Below are 12,691 nucleotides of genomic sequence, written 5' to 3' on the forward strand. Positions count from 1 at the left end.
GCTTTTGCGAAACTTTCTTATTAAGATTTCATCACAACCTTTAGGGATCATATCATGGTGCCCCGCCATGTTTCGTACTCCCTCCATTCCATAATATAGTGTGTAAAGATTTTTTTCAAAAGTCAAGCATTACAAACTTTGAGCATGTTTATAGACAAAAATATGTACATTTAACATACCAAACGTATATCATTGGATACATCATCAGTTATATTTTCATATTGTATATGTTTGTTATTATATATAAAAAATGTATCCTCTGTAAACTCAGTCAAAGTTTACTTAGGTTGACTTCTCAGAAAATTTATATGCACTACATTATGAAACGGAGGGAGTAGTATTTAGACATCATTTGCAATTTTCAGATTTAAAAACAAATAATCTCCAATGCAGGTTGTTGCTAGTCATGGACAAGAAGGGAAGATGTTTTGGGAGGCAAAACGTGATATATGAATTTTTATATTATCTGCATCTTCATGTTCTGAATTTGTCCAGCTCAACCGACTCATCACAAATTTTCCCCAATCTTCAATCTAGATTCCATCAAACTTCTGTATGCTTTAGAGTCCACCCCACCTCAAAATATTTTCCTCCTCTACGACTGAGCTCCATGGTCGGGTTGAGACTTGGTACCCTCGTGTTCACAATTCCTCTTCTTTTCTTGTATATAAGGCCTAAACATTGACTCAAGAACACAAATAGTTTTGAACCCATCTTTGCTAACGTTTTCATACACTTGCGCTTAAGATTTAAAAATTATGTTCGTTAAATGCTATTGATTGCTTATATATAGCGAAATAATATCTAAAACATCCCTAATTTTCCCGGCGTGGAACACATTACATTATGTTACTAGTGCCAAATTTTGGCATTTTTTGGAACCGGATACTAATTTTAAGACATGAATTACATTTCTTGCTATTTATCAAATAATATTTAAAGAGTTTGTTCTTCAGAATCCAAACCCAAATCTAAATTCAAATAAACATATGCACTTTATTGATTTATAATTGTTTGCCGGGTATTTTATAAAAAACTACTTTGTTGAGTGTTTTCTGTTTGGCACAAGGCAACATACCAGTTTGCTGAGTGTCATTCTTTCACCAAGTTTTGTCATCGGTACACTTGGCAAAGGCCTTGTTTGCGAGTGTCCAATGAAGTACACTCAACAAACAACCTTGCACTTGGCATAAAAGAATTTTTCCCTAATGCTACATGGATATTATTAATCAATTTTTGAAAACGTGGATATTATTAATCTGAGTAACATGATGGTGCCCAGTTACATCAATACGAATACGTCGCTATGAACAACAAAGATACAGATTTGCTATTTTACAGTCGAATGTTTTGCAATTCGTTATCATTCAAATTGGTGTTCGTCCATTCCAACACGGAGATTCGTGCTGGTTTATGTTTTTGTTCGGCCTTGTTCCTGGGTCCGGGTTTTTTGTCGGGCGCGGTTTTCTCTTTGCCCGTTACCACCCCATCTCTGTTTGGCTTTTGTCCTGTTTGAATTTGGGGGCAACTCGAGCAGCGCTGGAGCGGCTCCGTAGAGGAGGCGATTCTTCCTGTCCATGGTGATTTCAAGATCTTCCGCCGCTCGACCTTGATTTCTCTTCCCTTTCTCTTCGATCCTCGACTGTCACGGTTGGTTGTTCCTCTCTCTCTCTCTCTCTCTCTCTCTCTCTCTCTCTCACGTGTGCTTTTTGCTTCTGTTGGTTCTAGATCTAGGTGAGTTCATGTCGCCCTCTCGCCATGTTGGTCGCTGGAGATGCGTGATTTGTTGTGTTAGCCATCTGGTGTAGCCGCTGGTAGGTATGTTTTCTAGGTCTTCTGGCTGTTTGTGGTCGTCTCCCCGCGCCCCTGATGTAGTTGTAGATGCAGCGGTTGTTTCCCTTTGTCTCGTGTCCGCGGTTTGTCAGAGTTTTGTGGGATTTTGTAGATGCAGCGTGCGGGATTCTGTAGATGTACTTGTAGGTGCGGGATTCCGCGGTTTGTTTCCTGCTCTCTCTCATGTTCTAGTGCTTCCTGCTCATATATAGTTATTTTTAGTCCCTGAATTATCTCCTGAAGATGTAGTTTTGAGATGTAGGTGTGCAGTTTCCCTTGTGCCATGTGTTTTTTACCCTAGGTTTTTGTCTAATTTTGTCTTCAAGCGGGCATGTAATTTCAGTCTAATTACAATGTAATTTGTCCCAGCCTTTTCAGTGTAATTTACTCAGTACTTCAATTGTAATTTGTCATGGGGTTTGAGTGGATATACAATGTTATTCTGAATGTAATTACAGTGTAATTTATCTCAGCATTTCAATGTAATTGGTCCCAGCCTTACAGTTTACCCAATGTTTCCAGTTTAATTTGAGTCTAGTTACAGTGTATTTTGTCCCAGTCTTACAGTGTAATTTACTCAATATTTCAAGTGTATTTTTTAGTCTAATTATAGTATAATTTGTCCTAGCCTTTCTGTGTAATTTACTCAAATTTTTACTGTAATTTTTGTCGTATGATTTGAGTGGATTTACAGTGTTGTTTGAATGTATTTACAGTGTAATATATCCACAGTGTAATTTATCTCAGTACCCAATGTTTCCGGTGTAATTTGAGTCTAGTTAGTGTATTTTGTCCCAGTCCTACAGTTACTCAATTTTTCTAGTGTAATTTTTGAGTCTAATTACAGTGTAGTTCAACGCAAAAAAAATTACAATGTAATTTGTCCCAGCTTTTCAGTGTAATTTACTCAATTTTTCGACTGCAATTTTGTCGTATGATTTGAGTGGATTTACAATGTTGTTTGAATATATTTATAGTGTAATTTATCTCAGTATTACAATGTAATTTGTTACTCCCTTCGTTCGGAATTACTTGTCGTAAAAATGGATGTATCTAGACGTATTTTAGTTCTAGATATATCCATATCCGAGACAAGTATTTCCGAACGGATGGAGTACAATGTAATTTGTCCCAGACTTAGAGGGTAATTTACCTAATATTTTTCCAGTGTGATTTGTCATGGAATTTGAGTGGAGTTAGAGTGTAATTTTGAATGTAATTATAGTGTAATCTATCCCAGCATTACAGTGTGTCCCAGCATCTAAGTGTAAAAGGATTTGAATGTAATTATAGTGTAATTTATCCCAACATTACAGTATAGTTTACCCGATAATTCCATGTGATTTGAGTGGATTTACAGTGTAATTTGTGCACAGTAATTTTGTCTATATTTTCAGTGTAATTAAGTCCAGTTTGCTCAGTAATTTTGTTGGTTTCTATGTGTTTATTTAGCTAGTTTTCACTGTACTTTGCTTGCTTCAGTACTGTAGGGCTTTTCTTCAGCAATTTTTCACAGTAATTTGCATGTTTCAGCACTGTAGTATAGTGGATTTTACCTTTTAATTGGATGACTTTTACCGTTACTTAACTTCATTTCTTTTTTTTCCTCCTTGTGTTCTATTTATAGGTTTTAATGGGTAGGCTACAGAAAGCCTCTCATCAGGATGTTCCATTAGTACCATTTGTCAATAGTGCAGATTATGTGAGTGAACCTTTTGTGCCTAATAATTTTGCAGAAGATGGTTCTTATCCTAAGTCTCCGGTTGTTATTTATTTCTACTTCTCTTCTTTATTTTTATTTTCCTTTTTGTCTTTTAGTTTGATTTAATTATTTTGGTCTGTCTTATTTCTTATTTTTGTTTTGCAGGAACTATCTAGTGATGAAGGAGGGCTCGACATGCAAAGTTCTTTTGACGTTCTATCTGAATCAAGTGTGTTTTGTGTTTTCCTGCCCATTTTAATAATTTTGATTTTTGGTATTTACTTTTGGGTGACCCTTTTGTTTTCGTCATTTCAGAAAGTAAAATGCTTGAAGATGAAATTATCATCTGCTTCCAGGAGGAATGTGGTTAGTTCCCCGTAATTGTTAATTTGTTGTGTAATTCACGTTCTCAGAGAATGTTAATATGCTTGTAGACGATATTTCCTGTAGTAATTTGTTCTATATTTTAACTTCCTGGCATGTAATGTTTCTATTTGTTTGTTACTTTTTAGTGATGTAGGTACTTATGATTTTTTTTTAGTTATTTGCTATGGTGTTCTAGTTGTTGTCATTGTATTTTTCCCATATGTGTTTCACTTCTGTAATTATATCAGTTTTCTTCAAATTTGCACTGGAATTTCCTGGCATTTACACTGGAAATTTATTTGATACTTACAGTGTAATTATATCAGTTCTCTAGAAGTCTAATTTACACTGGAATTTCCTGGGATTTACAGTGTAAATTAATAGGTACTTACAGTGTAATAAATTCAACAATTTTTACAAGCCTAATTTACATAGTGATTTACACTGGGATTTCCTAGGATTTACACTGGAAATTACTAGGTACCTACAGTGTAAATACAACATATTTCAGAGTAGACAGCAAATTTTTCTGTAATTTCAGAGTTTTGCATTTTTCTAGTGATCAGCATAGTCTCCTGCTGTCTCTGGGTTTCCTTTTGTAAGTTGTTTCTCTAATGTAATAGGTGAAGCAGAGTCAAGGGATGAAAAAATGGTGAACCTGATGAAGGGGATCAAGATTATTTGCGGTAGGAATTTGTTAAGAGTGTTCCTGGCCTGTGAATCCTGTGATCCTCCTTGCTCCTGTCCAGGTACCTCCCCACACCTTCTCCTATGGCTATAAGATTCTGGATCTGCCATGGTACAGTTCTTTCATCTTCCTCTACCGCTTCTCCCATGGCGGAGTCTCCGTTTTAGGGTGTGCTAGGTGAGATCTGTCCAGGGAGAAATGTATGTGTAGGGCCGCTGGGATTTTTTCAGGGGTTTGGCACTTGCGTGAGATGCAAGTTCAAAGACAGCTGTGCGTTCTGTTTTGTGTTCAAGTGCCGGGTTGTGTTTATTCGGGTTTATTTCCTGACCCGTTTACTTTTGAAATACAGCTACATACAATTCGGACGGGGGTTGGTCTTGGACATACAAGTGGCATGTTGTTAGTAGTCAGAATTTTTGAATGTTTTCCAATTGTAAAACATTCAAACGCTAAATAGACACTCCCCAAAGATAAGATCGACCTTCTTCAACTTATATCGAGCTAGTGCTTGAAAGATCTAATTTAAGTACAGGAGAGACAGTAAAGCAAATGAGTAAGGACAGGCTACAAAGAAACTTTGCGAATGAGTAAACTAAAACTGTACATGTTTTCCAACTCTTCCTGCCTTCATTCATATCTTGTTGTGGAGCTTGGACGGCGCGACGAGAGGGTTCTGCTGCGCGATCTGCTCCCGGCCGACCTTCTTGTAGTCGAAGCCGCACGCGTGCCCGTCCACGTAGCGGTGCAGCGAGCAGAAGGTACCACCGCAGCGGCACGCGAAGCCCAGCAGCCCCACCTTCTTCTTGCACGCCATGCACCTGGTTGGCGCCGCCTTCTTCGCTGTCGCCTCCGCCGCCGGTGCCGCCTCAGCGGTAGAGTCCTTCAGGCTAACCGACTTCTTGAAGGCGAGGATGAGATCGTCGGCATTGATCTTCCCCTCGACGGCGGGGGCAGCCACATCTGTGGACTTGAGGTGGTTGCGGTAGCACTTTGAGCACATGCCCTTGGTCACCTCGCTCCCGTAGAACCCACAGCCGTTCGCGCATAGCGGCGGGCCACCACCGGCGGCGGCCTCCGTCGAAGACTCCTGCTCGTGCGCCATGTATCGCCGCTGATCCGATCGAGGATGGATCGTCTGGCGCTCGCGTATTACGGGAGTTTGTGAATCTCGCGTTTGTTGGTTGCCGTCGTGCGTGCACTGGGTGCTTCGTTGACGAGGGCCCTTGTGTGGCTTATAAAAGGCCAGGAACAAATCTGAGTCGTGCTCAGGAACCTTCCGCAGTTGATCTTTGAATCCACGCAGTGGCCTTTTCGGATTCCTTAACTGTGTCCCGATCCGAAGCCAAGCAGTTGTCAGATTTAGCGACGTAACGAGTGTAGTGTCCAACGTAAGGTGGATTTAGGGACGTTGCATGATCAGATACGTACATACTGTTAGCTCAATTTTGGTCATCCAACTCAACACGGAAGCGGCTCAGCATACAACTCCTCCCTTTTCCCAGTCTACAAGGAACTACGGAATCAAATGCGACGCCGACGAAGTGAACTACATTTTTTTCTCGAATATGCACGAGTGTAATATACTCTCTCCTTCTAAAAATAAGTGTCTTATATGTTTAATACTTCCTTTGTCCCATAATGTAAGACGTTTTTTGGCACTACTGGAGTACAACTTAGTACAAAATTGAGACACTTAATTTAGAACGGAGGGAGTAGAATAAAAGGGGAAAGAGCACCACCATAATTGAGTTTGATGTTAGTACATGTATGCCTCGCCGGACTACTCCCTATCCTCCCATCGTCCTACCACCGCAAGGAATACCCCGAGCTCTACTCGAAGAATACCCACTTGCTTCCACACCTTGTAATCACTCGCAATACATCGTAACACCTGCCGCGCACACGACATGGCATCATAAACACGTTGGTGTTCCGATGTTTTCATAGCTCCCACATGACTAGTAAACATATAGCATGTGTCGTCTTTGCTTGTTGACCAAGGTGCCCCCGCCTAATGCACCAATCCTTGATGTCGTTGGTACTTCGATCCTTCCATCGACCCCAAGGCCATGTAGACTTTAGTCCATATACTTCCCTAGCGAAGACATGGCCGGCAATAAGGTGGTTGATGATCTCATCGTGTTGGTCACAAAACCGGCAGGCGTCCTCATGCGGAAGGCCCTGACAAGCCAACCTATCGGATGTCCAACATCTGTCTTTGATTGCTAGCACCGCAAAAAAATCTGCAATGAAGCGGAGTCCGAGATTCCCAAGTGAACGTAGCAGTGGGCAACACGTCCATAGTCGCGAACTTGGCCGCATATGCAGACTGGCAGAAAACCGGCCTCCTTTCTCCCAAGACCAAGTGAAGACATCAGCCTGTTGTGGGTCGAGGACCACCCCAGCCACAAGCGGCCAAATGTGAAGGAATTGTTGTTGGTGCAATTGTCTTGCCCCTTAGGTTTTGAAGATTGTTGTCAAAAAGTAAGGGACTGATTTGTTTGCTAGTGCACACCAAGAGAAATAGACCCTGGTGTATCGAGAAGAATGCTATATTCTGAAGAGAAGTTTGAAGAACTTCATCGAGAAGTGTCTGCATTGCAGAGAAAAGATAGATGTGTTTCGAGAAGAAACCATACTAGAAGATTACGTGAATGAATCGACCCCTCAAAATATTGCTGAAGTGAAGCAATTCTGTCGCGGTGTGTTCGAAGAAGAATGACTGCAGTCAAGAAGATGGATGGCGAAGGAAAGACATAGTATTTGTTTCATTGTTTCTTTTTCTTTTATTTGAGTCATAGGATCTTTGTATTACTAAGAGGGTTATGGTATCCGAGACTTAAGTCTGATGTGATGCTTAACCAAAACTTATGAAAAACTAAGAGAAATCTCTTTATGCTTCAAAAGTTTACTTGCCAACCTGATATCTCTTTGTACTAAAAATTATCAACAAAACAATCATATCCGGTCCGGCGACAAAACAATGCATTCCAGCAAATGATCTACACAACAATGCATATCTGGCTACAAAATTATGCATATCCGGCAAGTGATCTACACAACAATGCATATCCGGTTACAAAACTATGTATATCTGTCAAAATGATCTACAAAGCTATGCATATCTGGCTACAAATGATCTACGAAACTATGCATATTCGGCTACAAATCATCTACAAAACTATATATATCCGGCCAAACGATGTAGACATGTTAACAACTTACTTGCTCGGTGACTTGCGCACTACTTGGCCACCGTGCGATGAGTCACCTCAAGTGGCCGCAGTACTTTGACACGGCCTCTTGGATGGTGTACCATCGATGGTTGAGAAACTTTTGTTCACGGTTGCGGATGACTACGTCGAAGTAGGGCTCTAAATGCTTGTGTTCATGGAACCAAGTGTGAATGTTGGCCCAAAACGTTGTGCCCTTTCGCTTCGTGCCATGATCAGATCGAGACTAGTGGCCAACCATGTGTCACACAACAGCTCGTCCTCCCGCATTTTGAAGCTTTCTCCTCTACCCCTATTCTTTGGATCGGCAGCATCCAAATCATCATCCTCACCTTCCTCCTCCTCCTGCCATTTGCCGGCTCAATCATGTTGTTGTGTGTTCATGCCTGGATGGGTGAACGTGCCGGGTTGGGTGTAGCCCGACTGCGTGCTCGGCTGGATGAGTGCCGGACTGGGTGTACTATGCTCCCGGCTGGGAGTACGAGCCAGCATGGGTGGGCTCCGAGTCATCCACATGCATTTCCTCATAGCAACCTCCTCCGCCGCCTCCCTCGTGGATGATGTCGAACATATCCCTGCCAGCGTCGTCGTGCGTATGCCAGCTCGCCGGCTTTAGGCATACCAACGAACAACATGCGGGCACCCAGCTGCTCCACGCCCAGCGTCTGCATCCAGACAAGCTACGACGATGAACACTCCGAGAAAATCAACGACGCCGTGTTGACGTTGACGTTGACGATGAACGGCACATCGATGGTTGTCGGGGACTGCCTACCCAGCTGCTTGGTGGCATAGTAGTACGGAGTCTTGTAATGTTCCGGCCATGGCAACGTCTGCACGGTCGGCGAGGGTGGTTGTTGGTGAACGTAGTAATTTCAAAAATTTCCTACACACACACAAGATCATGGTGATGCATAGCAACGAGAGGGGAGAGTGTTGTCCACGTACCCTCGTAGACCGAAAGTGTAAGCGTTAGCACAACGTGGCTGATGTAGTCGTACGTCTTCACGATCCGACCAATCAAGTACCGAACGCACGGCACCTCCGAGTTCTGCACACGTTCAACTCGATGACGTCCCTCGAACTCCGATCCAGCCGAGTGTTGAGGGAGAGTTTCGTCAGCACGACAGCGTGGTGTCGATGTCGATGTTCTACCGATGCAGGGCTTCGCCTAAGCACCGCTACGATATGATCGAGGTGGATTATGGTGGAGGGGGGCACCGCACACGGCTAAGAGATCAAGAGATCAATTGTTGTGTCTTTGGGGTGCCCCCTGCCCCCGTATATAAAGGAGTGGAGGAGGGGGAGGGGCGGCCCTCTCTATGGCGCGCCCTAGGGGAGTCCTACTCCCATCGGGAGTAGGATTCCCCCTTTCCTAGTAGAACTAGGAGCCCTTCCAAGTAGTAGGAATAGGAGGAAAGGAAAGGGAAGGGAAAAGGAGAAGGAAGGAAGGGGGCGCCCCCCCTCCCTAGTCCAATTCGGACCAGCCCATGGGGAGGGGTGCCGCCACCCTTTGAGGCCTTTCTCTCCTTTCTGTATGGCCCATTAAGGCCCAATACGAATTCCCGTAACTCCTCGGTACTCCCAAAAATAACCGAATCACTCGGACCTTTCCGATGTCCGAATATAGTCGTCCAATATATCGATCTTTACGTCTCGACGATTTAGAGACTCCTCGTCATGTCCCCGATCTCATCCGGGACTCCGAACTCCTTCGGTACATCAAAACACATAAACTCATAATATAACCGTCATCGAACTTTAAGCGTGCGGACCCTACGGGTTCGAGAACTATGTAGACATGACCGAGACACGTCTCCGGTCAATAACCAATAGTGGAACCTGGATGCTCATATTGGCTCCTACATATTCTACGAAGATCTTTATCGGTCAAACTGCATAACAACATACGCTGTTTCCTTTGTCATCGGTATGTTACTTTCCCGAGATTCGATCGTCGGTATCTCAATACCTAGTTCAATCTCGTTACCGGCAAGTCTCTTTACTCGTTTCATAACACATCATCTCGCAACTAACTCATTAGTTGCAATGCTTGCAAGGCTTATAGTGATGTGCATTACCGAGTGGGCCCAGAGATACCTCTCCGACAATCGGAGTGACAAATCCTAATCTCGAAATAGCCAACCCAACAAGTACCTTCGGAGACACCTGTAGAGCACCTTTATAATCACCCAGTTAAGTTGTGACGTTTGGTACCACACAAAGTGTTCCTCCGGTAAATGTGAGTTGCATAATCTCATAGTCATAGGAACATGTATAAGTCATGAAGAAAGCAATAGCAACAAACTAAACGATCAAGTGCTATGCTAACGAAATGGGTCAAGTCAATCACATCATTCTCTAATGATGTGACCCCGTTAATCAAATGACAACTCATGTCTATGGCTAGGAAACTTAACCATCTTTGATTCAACGAGCTAGTCAAGTAGAGGCATACTACTGACATACTGTTTGTCTATGTATTCACACATGTATTATGTTTCCTGCTAATACAATTCTAGCATGAATAATAAACATTTATCATGATATAAGGAAATAAATAATAACTTTATTATTGCCTCTAGGGCATATTTCCTTCAGTCTCCCACTTGCACTAGAGTCAATAATCTAGTTCACATCACCATGTGATTTAACATCAATAGTTCACATCACCATGTGATTAACACCCATAGTTCACATCGTCATGTGACCAACACCCAAAGGGTTTACTAGAGTCAATAGTCTAGTTCACATCGCTATGTGACTAACACCCAAAGAGTACTATTGGTGTGATCATGTTTTGCTTGTGAGAAAAGTTTAGTCAACGGGTCTGCCACATTCAGATCCGTAAGTATTTTGCAAATTTCTATGTCAACAATGCTCTGCACGGAGCTACTCTAGCTAATTGCTCCCACTTTCAATATGTATCCAGATTGAGATTTAGAGTCATCTGGATCAGTGTCAAAATTTGCATCGACGTAACCCTTTACGATGAACCCTTTTTGTCACCTCCATAATTGACAAACATATCCTTATTCCACTCAGGATAATTTTGGCCATTGTCCAATGATCTACTCCTAGATCACTATTGTACTCCCTTGCCAAAAACTGTGTAGGGTATACAATAGATCTGGTACACAGCATGGCATATTTTATAGAACCTATGGCCAAGGCATAGGGAATGACTTTCATTCTCTTTCTATCTTCTGCCGTGGTCGGGCTTTGAGTCTTACTCGGTTTCACACCTTATAACACAGGCAAGAACTCTTTCTTTGACTGTTCCATTTTGAACTACTTCAAAATCTTGTCAAGGTATGTACTCATTGAAAAACTTATCAAGCATCTTGATCTATCTCTATAGATCTTGATGCTCAATATGTAAGCAGCTTCACTGAGGTCTTTCTTTCAAAAACTCCTTTCAAACACTCCTTTATGCTTTGCAAAATAATTCTACATTATCTCCGATCAACAATATGTCATTCACATATACTTATCAGAAATGTTGTAGTGCTCCCACTCACTTTCTTGTAAATACAGGTTTCACCGTGTGGCGCCCCCGATTCAATCGTCCACTAATCATACACGCAAATGTGTACGTCAAGATCAAGGACTCACGGGAAGATATCACAACACAACTCTACAAATAAAATAAGTCATACAAGCATCATATTATAAGCCAGGGGCCTCGAAGGCTCGAATACAAGGGCTCGATCATAGCCGAGTCAGCGGAAGCAACAATATCTGAGTACAGACATAAGTTAAACAAGTTTGCCTTAAGAAGGCTAGCACAAACTGGGATACAGATCGAAAGAGGCGCAGGCCTCCTGACTGGGATCCTCCTAAACTACTCCTGGTCGCCGTCAGCGGGCTGCACGTAGTAGTAGGCACCTCCCGAGTAGTAGTAGTCGTCGTCGATGGTGGCGTCTGGCTCCTGGGCTCCAACATCTAGTCGCAGCAATCGGGTATAGGAAAGGGGAAAAGAGGGAGCAAAGCAACCGTGAGTACTCATCCAAAGTACTCGCAAGTAAGGAGCTACACTACATATGTATGCATTGGTATCAAATGGAATAAGGGTATCATATGTGGACTGAACTGCAGAAAGCCGGAATAAGAGGGGGATAGCTAGTCCTTTCGAAGACTACATGTAACACCCCGGATGTAACTTTCCCAATTTGTACTCCAACTCTTGCCGTTTCCGGCGTTAAGCTATTTTTATTTCCTTGGGTTCGGGTCTTTGTCTCCGTGTGTTGTTATCGTTGTCATGCATCTCATATCATGTCGTCATGTGCATTGCATTTGCATACGTGTTCGTCTCATGCATTCGAGCATTTTCCCCGTTGTCCGTTTTGCATTCCGGTGCTTCGTTCTCCTCCGGTGGTCATTTCTAGCTTTCTTTCGTGTGTGGGGATTAAACATTTCCGGATTGGACCGATACTTGCCAAGCGGCCTTGGTTTACTACCGGTAGACCGCCTGTCAAGTTTCGTACCATTTGGACTTCGTTTGATACTCCAACGGTTAACCAAGGGGCCGAAAAGGCCTTGTGTGTGTTGCAGCCCAACCCCCCCTCCAATTTGGCCCAAAACCCACCTAACTCTGCTCCATCATCTAGAGCGTTCGATCACGATCGCGTGGCCGAAAACCGCACCTCATTTGGACTCTCCTAGCTCCCTCTATGGCTATAAATAGATCCCCTCCGTTTTCGGATCTCCTTCCTCCTCAAAACCCTAAAAAACGCTCCCGCCGTCTCCGGACATGTCCGCCATCCGCCGGACGTCTTTGCACCGCCACCCGCAGCCAATGGGCGCGTGACACGTCACCGCCGCCGCCGCCACTCCCGTCAGCCCGCCCAGGCCCGAGGCGGGCCCTCT

The 12,691-nt window shown here is 43.1% G+C and overlaps 1 protein-coding gene across 1 annotated transcript; it reads right to left on the bottom strand.

The window, feature by feature from the left end:
* Positions 1–5,220: 5,220 nt before the first annotated feature.
* On the bottom strand, positions 5,221–5,691 carry LOC119359050 (zinc finger A20 and AN1 domain-containing stress-associated protein 9-like). Its single transcript, XM_037625399.1, has one exon. It carries the CDS (start codon positions 5,689–5,691, stop codon positions 5,221–5,223), a length of 471 nt encoding a protein of 156 aa, XP_037481296.1.
* Positions 5,692–12,691: the final 7,000 nt, after the last annotated feature.

The sequence above is a fragment of the Triticum dicoccoides genome, chromosome 2A (assembly GCF_002162155.2).
Source record: "Triticum dicoccoides isolate Atlit2015 ecotype Zavitan chromosome 2A, WEW_v2.0, whole genome shotgun sequence".
In the NCBI taxonomy this organism is placed as follows: Eukaryota; Viridiplantae; Streptophyta; class Magnoliopsida; order Poales; family Poaceae; genus Triticum; species Triticum dicoccoides.

Coding starts and splice junctions, on each gene's coding strand:
- LOC119359050 (XM_037625399.1), bottom strand. CDS start 5,691: ATGGCGCACGAGCAGGAGTCTTCGACGGAGGCCGCCGCCGGTGGTGGC.